The sequence below is a fragment of the Strongyloides ratti genome (assembly GCF_001040885.1).
Source record: "Strongyloides ratti genome assembly S_ratti_ED321, chromosome : 1".
Lineage (NCBI taxonomy): Eukaryota > Metazoa > Nematoda > Chromadorea > Rhabditida > Strongyloididae > Strongyloides > Strongyloides ratti.
In genome coordinates, this window is record NC_037307.1 from 7585845 (window position 1) to 7602613 (window position 16769).

The following is a 16769-nucleotide window of genomic DNA, read 5'->3' on the forward strand; positions in this document are numbered from 1 at the left end:
AATATTAAAACATTAAAAATGCCTTTTTTTTTTGAAAGAATATATTGTGAATCTAAAATACTTAAATATGATTTCTAAATATAAAAGAAACATTTAATTCCAAGGAAAGAAACAAATTTCGTGGAAAGACAAACATATGAAAAATTTTTAAACCTCATTTTTTTATAGATTATTTAGATGGATGAATTTTTGGAAGAATTTGAATGGCTATATAAAGGTTTAAATACAAGGTTCTTGGCAGATAGACAATTTGAATGGATTCCATCAAATTGGTTAAATTATTTTGAAAGCTTACCTTTTGATAGTGTTAAAGAATTAAATAATGCCCCAAGTGATTTAAAGAAATTTATTGAAAAGGCAAAAAATTTGTCAATTCTAAAAGACTATTCTTCTATTAATATTTCAAAAGAAAATGAAATTTTACATTCAACAACTTATGGAAAAAATATTAAAAGTAAAAAATTATCTGAAATTCTTAATATGGCAGATCTAATTTCAAAATATTGTAAAGAATATAATATTACAAGAATTGTAGATGTAGGATGTGGAGTTGGTTATTTATTAAGATCAATTTTACTTTTTTGTCCAAATATAAAATGTGTTGGTGTTGAGTGTGATGAAATTTTATGTCAAAAAGCAAAAGAAAAATGTATTGATATTGATATTATTAAAATGAAATTAAATTCTTCTTGTGATCAAAATCTAATAAGAGACATTTTTTCTCTTTCTAATCATACTACTGCTATTATTAGTTTACATGGATGTGGTGATTTACAAAGAACAATAATAGATTTATTTTTATCATTAGATCGTAAAACTAATCCATTATTAGTTACAGTTGGTTGCTGTTATCATAAAATAAAAAATTATAATGAAAATTTGACAAAACATGTTAAATGGAGTGTAACATCATTAAGATTAGCATGTCAAGAAAGAATTTCAAAATTTATGTTATTATCAAATGAGGATCATGAGAAACACATTAGAAATTTTTTAGATAGAGCAAAATTAGAATGTTTATATGATTTTATTGATGTTAAAAGAGAAAATATTCCTAGAAATGTTGCTAGAAAAATAAAATTTAATGAAATAAAAAATTTTTATGATATTAATAATATATTTAATATTAATTATAATATGAATACTCACAAGAAAGATATTTTTTATGATAAATTAGAAGAAATTAATAAATTAGCTGAGAAATCAAAATGTTTTATTGAACCTTTCACTGTATGTTTTATTAATAAAATAAATTTTTTTTGTTTTTAGATGTTACAATATTATATGCAAGCAGTTTTAGAGACACATATTCTAAGTAGTCGTATAGATTATATAAAATCAAAAACGAAAAATATAAATGTTTCTTTAATACCCATAAGTGACAGCATCTTGTCACCTAGGAATATGGCTATTGTTGCAATGAAAGAGTAGTCTTTTTTTTTTTGATAAGAAATACTTTTACAAAAAAAAATCTTTGTTATTATTTTTTTTATCAAAAATATTTTAATATAAAAATCATTGAGTTAAATTTTTTAAAATTTACTAATTTTTTTATTTGAGGGTTTTTAGAAAGTATAAAAAAATAATTCGTTTATTGTGGTAACTATTGATGAATATCAATAAAAATCATATAACTTTTTTTAATAATCAGTACTTTTGTCCTATTATGATATAAGTAAAGCGATTAATTTCTTTATATCAATAATGATATGTAAAAGAATTTTTATAACTGCAATTAAAATAACCAAAAATGCTAGTAAAAATAATTAATTCTTAAATATAAATTATGATTTTTTTTTACATAAAAGAAATATATTAAAAAGTGGGAATTACAATAAAGTAAATTTAAAATTTACTAATTAATTTTCTTTAAATTACTACCATTTTAAAATTTATTTTAAATAAAATGTGGATAGAGTTTAAAAAATTTAATAAGTGTCTATATTTACTCTTTTTTTTATATAAATAATAAATTAAAACATTATATTAAAACATAATTTTATGATAAGATAAATAGAAATTTTAACTTTAATATAATATTTGCCATTTTTTTTTTAAAAAGGTCAAAGTTTTATTAATTAATTCTTAGAAATTTTTGTTTATTCATAATATGATTTTCATTAAGAGATATTTCTTAGTAGTTTTAATAATATTTTATATGTTCTAAAATATTTAAATTGTTTTTTGAAATATTAATTTATCATAGGGTTTATATGAATAAATTATTTTATCATATTTAAAAATAAAATGTCATCTATTATTTTGAATTGTATAATGAGGAATTATATAGAAATGTAAATCTTGCTTTACTATTATAGCAATATTCATTCTGTAATTGGAATAGTCTTTTTTTTTTAATAAAAAAAAACAATTACATATACTTTTTTCTTCAATTATTTTCATAGATAAATCGAGTTTTTTTTTTGTATATATCCAAAGGGTCTATAAGTTTTTATATATTATATATGATATGATAGTAGTAGTTTTGTTATTATTTATAAAAATGATGTTTTAAAATTTTACATAAATTTAAAATTATCAAATTATTACTATGTCTAAATTTATCATAAAACTAACTTTTTAATATATTTATATATATATATATATAAACAAATTTCATGAGCTTACATTTACTACATTATTTTAATTTTTTTTTAAATTTATTATCGTCATTTATTTGAGTGAATTTTATTACATGAAAATATTTTTTTTTACTATACTTAGAAAAAAAAAGTTTAGAAGAAAATTAAAAATTTGATTTTATCACTTACAATTAACTATTTTCATATGATTTTATTTTTTTTTTAAACTAATGATTTTTTATTAATTGCTATACAAATAGTATTTTCTTTGTTAAAAAAGGTACATGTTTATGATACAAAATAAAAAAAGTCTTTATTTATGATAATAGTTAGTATTATCAATCTAAAAAGATAAATACAAAAGTTTGATTCTACAATAAAGTATTATCATTTTTACTCAATCTCTTAAAATCAAATGTAACTAAAATAAGAAACCTTGACCTTTCTTTTCATTCATTTTACTTTCTTTTCACAAACGTTTTCAATCAAAAAAAATAATTTTATACATTTTTTTGCGGTATTCTGTTTTGTTGGGGAATACTATATTTCTAATCAAAGATATTTTTATATATATATTTTTTTGATAATATAATTAAAACGCTACCTTTTAAAAGTATATCATTCAAATTTTTTTAATGTTTATATAGTGGATCATCAAAAGTTGATTTTATGTTTATTTGATTTTTTTTTAACTCACCAGGCAATTAGTTATTAATCAATAACAAAAATCCTTATATTCTTATTATTTTTACTACATTACCAATATTTTATACTTTTTTTTGTTGCTTTGTTAGATAACAAAAATGCTTCATAATTTCATTTTTAAAGCTTTTATGACATCACAACTTACTTTTAAATATATGAGATTTTATATATTTCACATTGTCATATTATAATTATTGAATATTATTCGATTAAAAATAATTATTTTTTTTATATTTTTTAAATTTATTTTTAATATTTAAATTTTTTTATCTATAAAGAAGGAGTTTCATGGTTCATTATGAATTTAAAACTTTCATCAACAATTAATTAAATAACAAGTATCTATTTTTAAACACATTATTTTAATTCATTTATCTATATTTTATTTTATTTTTTTACTTTTTTTGCCATCCAAATGTATTACACTACTAATTAAATAAAAAAATTATAATAATTAATTTTCAAAAATTGAATATGATAATTTTTTTTAAAAATCTTCGAATAAGCGAAACTCCAAAAAATGAACTTTTTTGTAAACTTTTGTTCATTTTACCTAAAAAGTCAAATTTTTTTTACTCAATATAAATTAATTCAATAGAAAACACCTTTTTTGCCATAAAAATTTTTTTATTTTTTTAAAAACTTCAATTTTTAATACAAAAAATTTGCCTAAATAAATGATACCGGTCATGTTGATCATGATTATAACTTGAGGATTAATAATTTCTTATCTTTTTAATCCCGTTGATTAAAATAAGACTTATTGATCAATTGCAACAGTGATTCAAATGTAGATCTTATTATTTTACATAATATAAAATAAAACATAAGAATACTTATGTCATTTGTTTTAAAACTCTTGAATTTGATTCACCTAATTTTTGCAATGTGTGTTAAAAAAAAATATTTCTAATATAGAAATATCTCAAAAATTTTTAATATTGATTTATGATAGTTAAACTACACTTATCAAAGATACAATAAATTACTAATTATATTTAAAATTTACTAGACATAAAATATTTTACATAATTTTTGCTCCCATTTAATAATTTTTAATATCCTAAAAATGTACTATAAAATTATTTTTTTTACAATTTTTAGATTGTCTCTTAATATAAGATATTTTTTTTTTGTACTCAGATAAAAATTAATATAAAAAAATCTAAAATTATACTGTTATATTATGATAATTACATACAAAAACACTTAAGATTATCTAATCATTTCATTTTTGATAATGATAATTTCTTTTTAATTTAACATATAATACCACAGATTATTGTTATCAAAAAAATTTTTTTAATAATAATTTTTTTTTATAAATTTTTTTTTTAGTTTTCTTTTAATTTTCCCCTGACTGTATGATTAAATTAAAAATGTAATATTTAATTTATTATTTTTATCATGTCATTTTTCAAACTTTACGTTTTTAATGATACAAAAAATTTTTATTTTTTTTTTTTAGTTATTTTCTTTGTTGTAGAAATTAGAAATATTTTATAAAAATGCTTTGGTTTGGTATGGATATTGGTGGGACACTGGTGAAGTTGGTTTATTTTGAACCAGATGTATTTGTAAGTCTTTTATATATAAAGTTAAGATGATTGTTATTTATTTTTTATTTGATATTGATTTAGAATCACTCAGATATATCTGATATTGATAGAGAAAAAACAAACTTAATACATAAATATCTTGTGTCAAATAAAGCTTATGGTGATACAGGTGTTAGAGATGAGCATTTAGAACTTAAAAATATTGTAATTTATGGTAAAGTTGGAACAATTCACTTTATTAGATTTCCTACTGATAGAATGGAAAATTTTATTAAAATTGTAAAATCAAAAGGTTTCTCTGATTTAGCATCAATTGTATGTGCAACTGGTGGTGGTGCTATTAAATATGCAAAGATAACGGAAGAAGTTAGTAATATTAAATTTTTAAATACATACTTTTTTTTTTAAAAAAATATTTTATAGGAGTTAAATATGAAATTTAATAAAGCTGATGAATTAGAATCACTGATAAAGGGAATAGAGTTTGTTGCAGCAAATTATAGAGATGAATGTTATTATTATGATCAACCATTAAATGATAGTTTGTGTAAAAAAGTAATTTGGCGTTGGTCATCAGGTCGGTGTTCTTCAATGGATGATGTTTGTATTAATAATGAAGAAAGTGGTTTACAATATCCATATGTTGTTGTTAATATTGGATCTGGTGTTAGTGTTTTAGTTGTTCGTGGTCCAAATGATTTTGAAAGAGTAAGTGGTACATCAATTGGTGGTGGTTTTTTTCAAGGTATATGTAATTTATTATGTGATTGTGATACTTTTGAAGAGGCTATTGACTTAGCATCGAAAGGTGATCATAAAAATGTAGATAAATTAGTAAGTGATATATATGGAAAAGGTTATGATGCAGTTGGATTACCAGGAGATACAGTTGCAGCAAGTTTTGGAAAAATAGTAAATAAAGAGCAAAGAATAAAAGCAAAAAAAGAAGATTTAGCTCATGCAGCTTTAGTAACAACAACAAATAATATTGGTTCAATTGGCCTTAATGTGGCTATTAGATATGACATTACAAGAATTGTATTTGTTGGAAACTTTTTAAGAGTAAATGAGATTGCCGCAAGACGATTAGCATCAGCTATGGACTTTTGGTCTGGTGGAACAATAAAAGCATTGTTTCTTAAACATGAAGGTTATTTTGGTGCTGTTGGATGTCTTGATAAATTAGTTGACACAACAGAATCAAAAGTAGGTGTTTTGGTAATTCCTGAAAAGGGGAGCTCCAATGAAGATATATCTGAATTAGCATGATGATTACTTTAATATTTATAATATCATTGTTTTTATTATTAAAAAAAAGTATATATATACATATATTTTAAAAGACTAGATTTTATATAATTTATAAAAAAATATATATATATAATATATTGTATGTTTGAAAAATAACACGAAAATTTGTGTATCTTGTTTAAATATTATAATATATATCACCTTTGGAATAAAGAAAATAAATATTTTTAAATAATAGTTAAAAGACATAGTAAAAGTAAAACTTTTTATATTGGTAAGACATTTAAATATTTCTCTATTATTTTATAACATAAAATAATATATATATATATATTTTTTTTTTTGATTTTATACTCTAACAATAATGAAAATTATTTATTTAAATTATCAAAAGGGGATATGCAAATAACTCTATAGCTTTAAACATTTAAAGTGTCACAAAAAAAAAAATTCTAATTCTTTATTCTTTGTTATCATTTTCTTAGATAATACAGAAAGTCAGGTAATCATTTATATGTTTACATTTTTTTATATTTTATTTATCCAACAATTTTATCATCACAATAATGTTAAATTGATTTATTTTGGTAGTTATATATAAGCTAAAACATCACGTGTTGTTTTGAGTGACAAAAAAACAATTTACTCTTTACCATTCGACATATAAGTAATTTTGTATAACTGTTGTTACAAATAAATAGTATTACTATTAATGTCTTGTCTTCAGTTTTATATATATATATATTTTTTAACCTTTAAAATTTCATAATTTATACAATTTTTATAAAAAGCCATTTCAAAATTGATTTGTAATATTTAGTGAAATTTCATAGAAAAATAAGTAGTAGGTTGTATATATTATTTTGTTAATATACAAAATTATATTTTATAGTTATATTTATTTTAAAAATTAAGTTTTAATAAATTATCTTATAACTTTTACCTTAATGATAGTAATAATTATAATTACAAAAAAAGACTAAAATCCAAAGTTTATTTTAATTTTTAACACAATGTATAAAATAATAGTTCAAATATTGATTATTTAATTTTTTATGATAAAAGTAAAATTTTTATTGGTTATTGATAAACATTTTTTTTGATTTTTAAAACTTTTATATATTATTTAATTTTTTTTTATACCTTTTAACTAATTTAATATAAATTTTAAAATATTTTTTATCACATTGTTATAACAATAATTATTTACAAGTCTACAATATGAAATATTGTTTATTTGATAATTTTATAACTTTTTTTTGAATAAATATTAATTATTTTAATCTATTATTACTAGAATTATAACATTTTTAATTGTATAATATATATATATATTTTCTTTTATATCATATTTTAAAAGTACTTATAATGAACTATTTTTAATATTTGTTAAAAATTTCTATTTATATTAAACATTGATCAATATTTTTATTACATACATTTTTAAATACAAAAAAAAATTATATTATTATTATATTTTATGTATTTTATTATATATATATATATAGTTATGTGGTATTTATTTTAAATATTTTAAAATAAAAATTTATTGTTTTATGTATTAGGTAAAAATAATAACCTTTTTAGTATTCTGTTTTTTTAACTATTAATTTTCTATTTATATTTTATAATCCAACGTTTAATTTTAATAAATCTTTCTAAATTTTTATTAAAATGATAGTTTATATATTTAGGTGATGCAAATTTTTGTTAGAAATCTTGATGGTAAAAGTATCACCTTAGATGTGGAGCCAACAGAATCCGTATCAAGTGCAAAAAGAAAATTTCTCCAAAAAATGAATTATAGGCCAAATTTTGACATTAGATTTTTATATCAAGGAAAATTTATGATGGATAATATGCCTATTGGGGCATATGGTGTTGAGAAGGAGTCAAATGTTCATTTATATGTTAATCCGGGAAGAATTTTTAAATCACAATATTTTTCTGAAATTGGAGAAAGTAGTAAAGAAATATAAAATAACAAAAATTTTTATGGGATAGTTTGATACATTTTTTTAATAGAAAAATAAAATGTCGTGAGGTGTCAATAATAAAGAATTCTTTTGTTTATATTCATTTTTTAATAATAAGTTCTCATGTTTAATACGTTGTTATTTTATTATTATTATTTTTTTACAAATAAATTTCTTCTCGAAAAAAATATATATTTTTTTTTATGAATATTTAAATTTTTATAAATTTTTTTTAATATATAATTTTATAAAATATATTATCATTTTTTTGTTAAATATGAATGATCATTCAGATAAATCTTCTGATGAATATGATTCATGTTCATCATTTGCACCAAGTGAATCCTCTTTAATATCTTTAAATGATGGTTCATATTCAAGTTTAGGATTTCAAAATACTTATAATTCAGAGTACTCCACTACCTCAACAGTTCGTTCAAATCCTGACTCATGTATCTCTTGTTACATTTCACCAGATGAATTGGAATGTATAAAGTATACTGGGCCTTCTGTATCATCAAAACCATTGCTAAAAGTTAATTCTAATAAAAAAGATTCAAAAAATGTTAATCCAAAGAAAGGTATAGAATATTTATATGACTCAACAGAAACGATATGTTATGATAATGAGGCAACACAAAAATTAAACAAAAAAAGAGGACTTTCAGATGGTTTTGAAAATTTTGCATGTTCTGAGTTATCATTATCAGTGGAACGGTTACCAATTTTTTTACAAAAACTTCTTAAAAATAAAAAAGTTGAGGTAATTGAGGTGACTGATCAAATTGATTTAAAATTATCAAATTATTTTTATTATAATGTAAAATTTGTAATTGATGATGATGATTGTATTTCATCATTTACTAAAGATTTTTATCAAAGTCAAAAAATTTAAAATATGATAAAGAGATAGTATATTGTAACAAAGTCTTAATTAAGTTAACAAAAAAATTTACTTGTAATATTACAATAAGAATATTATGTAAAAAAAAATTTTTTTAATTATATGATATACTTTTGTTTTATAAATATAAAATATAAACTATATATGTATGAATTTATAATAATATTTTTAAGAAAGAATAAATAATTACTTATTAATTTGTTTATATTGATTTTCAGTTTAAATGTTTTTAAAGACAATACAACTTTATTAATTAATATTTATGAATATTTAAATTTATATTAGTCTAATTAAAAAGAACTTTTAATAGGTAAATAAAATTGTTGACAATTAATATTATATTTCATCTTTAAGAAAGTACTTTGAAAACTGAAAAACTACTTATAATGGTACTTGATTAAAGAAATATTCATTTAAGGTATATATAAATAATTTATAAAAAAAAAATTTTTATTAACAATATATAAAGATTAAAGTTATCTAGATGATACTAATTTATATTTTATTATTAATTATAGCTAATTTAGTTTTTGGAGACTTAATTGATTTTGCCTATGGTCCATGTGTTGGAGGACAATGTATAGAAAGTAATAATGAAACTTTTACATATATTTGTCATACAGATGATAATTGTTATCCTAATTATATTTTTCAATTAGATAAATATTACTCTTCAGGACCTTGTATCTTAGATACATGTCCACCTTCTACTTTTTGTTATACTGATAATTTATGTTATTATAATATTTTACATAATTGTTCTAACCAAGAAGAATGTCCAAATGGATATGAATGCAAAGATACAGTATGTAAATCTCTTTTTTCAAATGACAATGAACCAATTAATATAGAATTCTCTAAAAAATTTTTAAAATATTTTAAGAAAAATGAAATTATAAGTAGTTGTTATAATACACAATGTCCTGATGGTTATATTTGTGTTGATAAAAATAAATTTCCAATGTGCCTACCAAAAAAACAAGTAGAATATTATTTGACTTATCAATGTATTGATACTTTAATTATAAATGGAACAAATAAATGTTCAATGTATTACAATTTATGTAATAAAATGGGATACAAAAAAATTCTTTATGAAAAATGTTCAAAAACATGTGGTACTTGTTTATCTTTTGATAGCAACATCTTTTATAATGATATTATTTTAAAAAATGGAATTTTAATTTGTGATAAATATAAATTTTTATGCTATGATTATTTATATCAAGATATTATAAAAAAGATATGTCCTGAAACTTGTGGTAGAAAAAAAATCAAATTGCCACCATTTAACTAAATTTTTTTAAATCAATAAAGATTATATGTACTTAAAATTTAATAAAAAAAAATTTTTTTTTATAATTATAAAAATTTACAAATTGATAAAATTTGAACATGTTTTATTATTATTAAAAATTAATGATAATATATTATTTAAAATATTTAAATTTTTTTAAAATATGTTCTTTTATATAGAATAAATTTTTTGTTATATTTTGACTGTTTTTTACTTTAAACCTTTTTTAAATGGTGTTTAAACGGTTTGTTTCTGGACCTTTAACAAATCATAGTACTGATTATGAAAATGAAAACGAAAAAGATAAAGTTAATATGAAGGATGTTACATCAATAGAAATGGAAGACAGTAACATAGCTATCTCTTACGACAAAAATACAAAATACTATGAAATCAAATTTGAAAAACAAAAAAAACTTGCTAAAGATATTGAGAATTATATAAAAACTGCCAATTGCCCCTCATATGTTAGTATTCAATTAAAAAATTCTGAAAATGTAAAAATCCCATCACTTTTATTTTCATATGCCTCATGTCTCATTGAAAGAATTATATCCCAAAAAAAAAGTTTTATTTATTTTATAAAAGCAAAAGAATTTGGAGAAAAACAAATGAAGATGATTCTTAATTTTATTATGACTGGTGAATTAAATTTTTATTTTAGTGATTTTACAGAGTTACTCTCAATTGCCCATCGTTTTGAAATGTTTTCAATATGTACAATTTTGGAAACAAGTATGCTTACTTCACTTAAATCAAATAAATCACTCCTCCCAATTTTGTTAAATTTTGCATCTGAATACAAAATTTTAATTTCTACCAAAACAAGAACACATCTTTTAGAAATGGTAAATCATTATTTTAATGATTTTGTTAAATGTCAACATTATTTAAAATTAACACCACAAGCTTTGGTTATGGTAATGTCTTCTAATGTATTAAAAGTAATGACGGAAATGACCATTTTTAGAATGGGTATTATTTATATGTGTAAAAAAGAGATGTATGGTTTTGCTGATTCAATATTTAATTGTATACGTTTTGAATTTTGTAATAAAGAGACAATCAAAAAAATGAAATTAGAAGTAGAAAAACTTAATAGAAAATACCTTTCATATGTATTTGAATCTTTTTATAAGGAAATAGAAGACAAAAATAAAGAATTTAATAATCAAATATATGGTTATAACTTTCAAAAAAATTTCAATAGATTGTCACCAAGAAATATTGATATACCTATCTCATTGACAGCATACAACTTCTTAGAAACAACAATTCAAAATATGATTAAAAGTTTTGAAATTAAAAATAATAACACCAAAGTATTTAATATTGATAATTATGGAATAAAAAAAAATATTGTAAAAATTAAATCACCAAAACAATTTAATTTATATTTAAGTGAACCAAAATTTTTAAAAAAAATTAAAAGTAACAAAATGAAAAATTTGAATGATACAAAAATTGTAGAAGTTGACAATTTAATTTCAATGAATCCTTATCAACATATTCAAAATTTTAATAATCGTTTATTTTCAAGTGATTCAGTTTATGAAATTAATAAATTTAAAAATTATTTTTATGATGGTGATAAATGTTCTAATGTTATTATGAAAAATGTTACAGAAAATAATAATATTAAGAATGATGAAATTGAAATAAATCCATATTATTATTCTTACATAGATAGAGTAAACCGTAAATATACTGTTGATTCAATTTGTGATATCAATCAACTTAGTTCTTATTATGACATCAATCAACAACTAAATTTAGTAGGAAATTCAAATTATAAAATTAATCAACCCAATTTTGCTCCATCTAATTTGGAAGAATATCTTACTAATGTTCATACACCAAAATAAACACTTCTGGTGTAAAAAAAAACATTAATTTTTTGAAAATATAAATTATTTCCATATCAATTATTTATTGCAAAAATGTTCTGTCTTTTGAAAAATATTATATAAAAATTTAAAAAAAAAAAAAAAAAATTTTATATTTTAAATGATAAATTGGTATAACTTTTATGACGACATAAACTTGAAACTTTTATGATTATATTAATATGCTTTAGATAATTTATTGTTAGTATTTATAGAAAAATCTATATATTTAAATGAATTTAAAACGTTAAATATAATTACATTTATTATAAACTATTTTTATGAAACATGGTATAAATAAAAAAATATACTTTTAAATAATCAAGTTTCAAAGAAAGATTAATAATTAAAAAATATAAAAAGATAATTATTTTTAATTAAATTATGTAATTGCACTAAATTTTCTTGTTTTATACTTAATAATAATGCACATTAGTTTTAAAATTGTAAATAATTAATTTAATCGTAGTCGTCAGGAATATCAAAGAAGTTTCCAATTGTTGGGAAATGAACTGCACTGAAACCATCAGTTCCACCTACGCCAAAAGCTGGCACTGCCCAATGTGCACCCCATGCAATCTATTTAATATTAAAATTATTAAATTAAAAATTAAAAAAATTACCTGTCCATTAAGCCAATCTGCTTGAACACTCTCAGGACGATACCAATATTTATTGGCATGATCACGATTGTGTGGATTATCAGGATTTGCGGTCCACAGGCCTGGTTTTGAGAATGGAGATCTACTATGTTTTTCATGGTAAATTCCATGAACATCTGTTAATGGATCATATTTATGGTAATCCTCAGGTTGTAATGAATTTGAATTTCCTACTGAAGGTGCTTGAAAAGCTTTAGCTTTATTTCTATTAGATCTTGTTATTGGTTTAAATTTCTCAAGTTTCCTTGTTTCAATTGAATCAAAAGGATCATCTAATGCTTTTTTTTCATCAAGTTTTTTATTTAAAATTTTTCTTCCCTCAAATGTTTTGGATGCTCTTTCAACCAAAGGATGATTATGTGGTATATCAAAAGGATCTGGGACAATTGGCATTTCTTCAGTTTGAGATTGTGTTTGTTGTCGTAACATTGGTCGACCATTAAAAACTTTACCTTTTTCAGCTTTAGAATGTATATATTGTGATGAGTAGAAATATTGTAAATATTTTGGACAACCATGATACCAGATTTTACAGGTATTCAAGAAAAATGGAACTGGTGGAGGGTTGCAAAATTTTTGCACAACAGGATAAATATAATCACATTTACATTCAACTGTACAATGTTTATGAATCCTAACATCACAATCTGGTTTACATGGATATTTTTTTAATAATTTTTCTCTTTCTAAGTCAAATGTTTGTGGTTTAGGATGCCCAAGTTGACTTAATGTTTCAAATACTTGTAATTCTTTTGGTGTTGATGGTGTAGCAACATTATATTCTTTTGCCTTTCCTGGACAATTAGCTTCATAACTTGGGCAAAATTTATATAATGTATTTTGTACTCTAGATTCTTTTATATCTTTTGTCCTACAATAATATACATAATTTTCTTCATATTTTTTACAATAAACTTCTAATCCTTTTTCAATTTCTTCATCATCTGGTAATGATGGTACTGTTGGTCCAGGTTGTGGAATAAAAAATCCAGCATCTTCAGGTTTATGTATATGACCCGTATGATCAATATCATCCGGTGTTTCAACTTTTTTTTCATTACTTTTTCGTTCTTTCATTAATGCACTAAATCTTTCTTCATCTTCTTTTCCACCTAATCGTAAACCAGATCTTGTGTCTGGTGATGAATTTTCTGGTTCAAGATCAAATGCGCTATCACTTATCGGTATAACGTCATCCTTAAATGGATTATTTTTCAGCTCTTTTAATTTATCACCAAATAAACGAAAATGTGGTTCTTGGCTATTTGACAATTGCCTAATAGCTTTACTTAAAACAAAATTACCTTTGGTTGAATTAATTTTTTTATCATTTTTTTCATTTTTTACTTCATTATTTTTACAAAAATGTAAATATGGTTTTCTGGAACATGCAATTTTAATTAAATCATCAGGTGTTGTTGCTAAAATATTTTATAATTTAAAATTAATTATATAAAAACATACAAGTATTTGTTTTAAATAATATTGATAAAATAAAAATAAGTATTATAAATTGCATATTTAAATATTTTTTAATATTATCATTTATTATTCATGAAAATATATAAATATATATAATATTATATATAAATAAATCTAAAATAAAAGTTAATGAAAAGTTTTTATAATAATAAAATATAATAATAATAATATAAAGATATTATATATAAAGTAGTATAGCTTGATATTTACATTAATAATATATTATATATAGTTAACATTTTTCTTAGCAAAGAGCTATATTGATACTGGTTCTTGCTCATCAATGGTATTTTATACCTTGATGGCAGGTAATCTTGTTACGAGTTTGAAAATGTTTGATAGTTAATTATTACATCCTTCTTTTCTTATACAATTACATTGCTTAAATTAAATTTCAAAATAAACTATTTTTGGCGAGTAGTCTTCATCATTTATCAAAAATCTTAATTGATTATGAAAAATGTGTTATATCATTGTTTATTTTTATTATAATATTGAATTTTATGTAAAATTAAACTTTACAGTAGCTAAAATTAGATAATTTGAAACAAACTGGTTTAAAGAATAGTTAGAATATAATAATTAGTCTGATAATAGGGCTTTCCTTAAGCTAATTAATCAAAATAACTTTTAAAATATATATTTTATCTTTAAAAGTAATTCAAAGTAATTAAAGAACATTTAAAAAATGTTGAAAAAAAAATAAGTAAAGAAAGAATTATTAACTTATAAATCGAATAGACATTCGTTGTTCAATGTCTGTCTTATCCATTGCTTTACAAAACTCTTCAAATGATATTTTGCCATCATTATTTGTATCAGCTTCTGTTATCGTACGATCAGCTATACATTCTAGTTGATCTGTTGTAATATTATTTCCTACCATCATATTTAAAATAACTTTAAACTCTTCTCTTGTGATGAATCCATTTTTATTTAAATCAAACATCGAAAAGGAAACTAATAAACAAAAAAGTAATTTATTAAAATAAAAATAACTTACATCGCAGTTTTTCACGACGACTGTTTATTCCATCATTTTTTTTACCAAGAACAGGACGAAAATGCGCCATAACAGTTACAAAGTCTTTAAATGTTATTTGTTCTTCACGCTCACCTTTATCTCTAAAAAAAGCATCAATAATTCGATCTCCAAGTGGGTTAATGGATAATTCAGGAATACTATTAAAATCTTCTTTTGTTAACGTTCCTGTTTGTGAAACATCTAACGCTTGAAATCTTTGGTATAATCGATTAACTTGAGCTTTATTAAACCCAGTTTCATCACAAATTGATTTTAATTCTAGTGTAGATAATTTTGATGTACTTTTAGAATTTCCCATTTGAAAAATACTATCAAATCAACACTAAAAAATATATGTCACAAAATATTTTGAAAATGAACAAATTTTATTACTGTTAAATAAAAAGTAGTAACGCAAAAGTAACATCAAATTTTTTTAATTATAATGACACCTATTAAAGTCAATTAATGTGAAAAATAGAAAAATATAATTTATAGATTGAAGTAGTTTATAGTATATTTTCTTTTGAATTAGAATAAATTTTAAAAAAAAAATTGTGTAAAAGGACAATTCTATGTCTATAAATGCTTAAAAATAATCATCGTTACATGAATAATGAAAAACTGTTGATTAAATTAATGTAAGCAGCTTGGAAATAAATACATTAAATATTATCAATTTTACGATATATACTAGTGTAGAATAACAAAAGTGCAACTTATGATCAAAAACTAGAATTTATATGACAATTATGTACTGAAAATATGGTTAATATCATCAATTAATATCCCATTGTTACTTCAAACAGGATATCATAAATAATATATTGAACAAAAAGGTAAAAATAAAGATTTAAAAAATTTTGTCGGATGGGAAACTCGAACCTGAGATCGATATATTAAAAATCAGTAATATTCAAATTTAATAATCTACTTTTTTTTTGATTTTCATGTAATTTTATTATTTTAAAAAATTTTACCTAGATTAAAATAATGGCATAAAATATCTAATTATAATTTTACTACTTTAATTAAAAGATTTTTCAAATCAAAAATATTACAAATTTAATTTTTCAAATTATAAAATTTTTATAAATATTTTTATATATCTATCTGTTTTATAGTATTTTTGGTTAATAATTTTACCGTGATAATTTAATTTAATTTAATTTTCATTAATATTTTGTAGGCAACAGTTAATATTTAAAAAATGATACATTAATAACAGTTAAAGAGGATATTATTAATTTGTTTAAATTTAATTTATTATATTAATAATATGATTGTGATTAAATTTTTTATTTTTTTCTTGTTTTCTACAACATTAATTCAATTAATTTATGGGTATTCAGAATCAGATGCTTATTGTAAACATTGGATATTTCGAAATACTAATTGTAAATATTACTGTGATCAACATGGAACATTTCTTAAATTTGCA

At 20.7% G+C, this 16769-nt stretch overlaps 8 protein-coding genes across 8 annotated transcripts; 6 read left to right on the forward strand and 2 right to left on the reverse strand.

Annotated features, from left to right (window-relative positions):
* Positions 1–177: 177 nt before the first annotated feature.
* Positions 178–1431, forward strand: SRAE_1000234400 (Methyltransferase domain-containing protein; the record flags this gene model as incomplete). Its single annotated transcript, XM_024649409.1, has 2 exons — positions 178–1230; positions 1270–1431. The coding sequence occupies 2 exons, from the start codon at positions 178–180 to the stop codon at positions 1429–1431; spliced, it is 1215 nt and encodes a 404-aa protein (XP_024503289.1).
* Positions 1432–4795: 3364 nt separating this feature from the next.
* On the forward strand, positions 4796–6115 carry SRAE_1000234500 (Fumble; the record flags this gene model as incomplete). The annotated part of the gene is made up of 3 exons (XM_024649410.1): positions 4796–4864; positions 4928–5212; positions 5270–6115. The coding sequence occupies 3 exons, from the start codon at positions 4796–4798 to the stop codon at positions 6113–6115; spliced, it is 1200 nt and encodes a 399-aa protein (XP_024503290.1).
* Positions 6116–7794: 1679 nt separating this feature from the next.
* Positions 7795–8076, forward strand: SRAE_1000234600 (Ubiquitin-like domain and Ubiquitin family-containing protein; the record flags this gene model as incomplete). Its single annotated transcript, XM_024649411.1, has 1 exon — positions 7795–8076. The coding sequence occupies one exon, from the start codon at positions 7795–7797 to the stop codon at positions 8074–8076; it is 282 nt and encodes a 93-aa protein (XP_024503291.1).
* Positions 8077–8350: 274 nt separating this feature from the next.
* On the forward strand, positions 8351–8968 carry SRAE_1000234700 (Hypothetical protein; the record flags this gene model as incomplete). The annotated part of the gene is made up of 1 exon (XM_024649412.1): positions 8351–8968. One exon carries the CDS (start codon positions 8351–8353, stop codon positions 8966–8968), a length of 618 nt encoding a protein of 205 aa, XP_024503292.1.
* A 493-nt stretch (positions 8969–9461) lies between these two features.
* SRAE_1000234800 (Hypothetical protein) lies at positions 9462–10274 on the forward strand (the record flags this gene model as incomplete). The annotated part of the gene is made up of 1 exon (XM_024649413.1): positions 9462–10274. The coding sequence occupies one exon, from the start codon at positions 9462–9464 to the stop codon at positions 10272–10274; it is 813 nt and encodes a 270-aa protein (XP_024503293.1).
* Positions 10275–10504: 230 nt separating this feature from the next.
* Positions 10505–12139, forward strand: SRAE_1000234900 (BTB/POZ fold domain and BTB/Kelch-associated domain-containing protein; the record flags this gene model as incomplete). The annotated part of the gene is made up of 1 exon (XM_024649414.1): positions 10505–12139. One exon carries the CDS (start codon positions 10505–10507, stop codon positions 12137–12139), a length of 1635 nt encoding a protein of 544 aa, XP_024503294.1.
* Positions 12140–12619: 480 nt separating this feature from the next.
* On the reverse strand, positions 12620–14341 carry SRAE_1000235000 (Hypothetical protein; the record flags this gene model as incomplete). Its single annotated transcript, XM_024649415.1, has 3 exons — positions 12620–12739; positions 12784–14243; positions 14287–14341. 3 exons carry the CDS (start codon positions 14339–14341, stop codon positions 12620–12622), a joined length of 1635 nt encoding a protein of 544 aa, XP_024503295.1.
* A 464-nt stretch (positions 14342–14805) lies between these two features.
* SRAE_1000235100 (EF-hand domain and EF-hand domain pair-containing protein) lies at positions 14806–15647 on the reverse strand (the record flags this gene model as incomplete). Its single annotated transcript, XM_024649416.1, has 3 exons — positions 14806–14831; positions 15031–15264; positions 15308–15647. 3 exons carry the CDS (start codon positions 15645–15647, stop codon positions 14806–14808), a joined length of 600 nt encoding a protein of 199 aa, XP_024503296.1.
* Positions 15648–16769: the final 1122 nt, after the last annotated feature.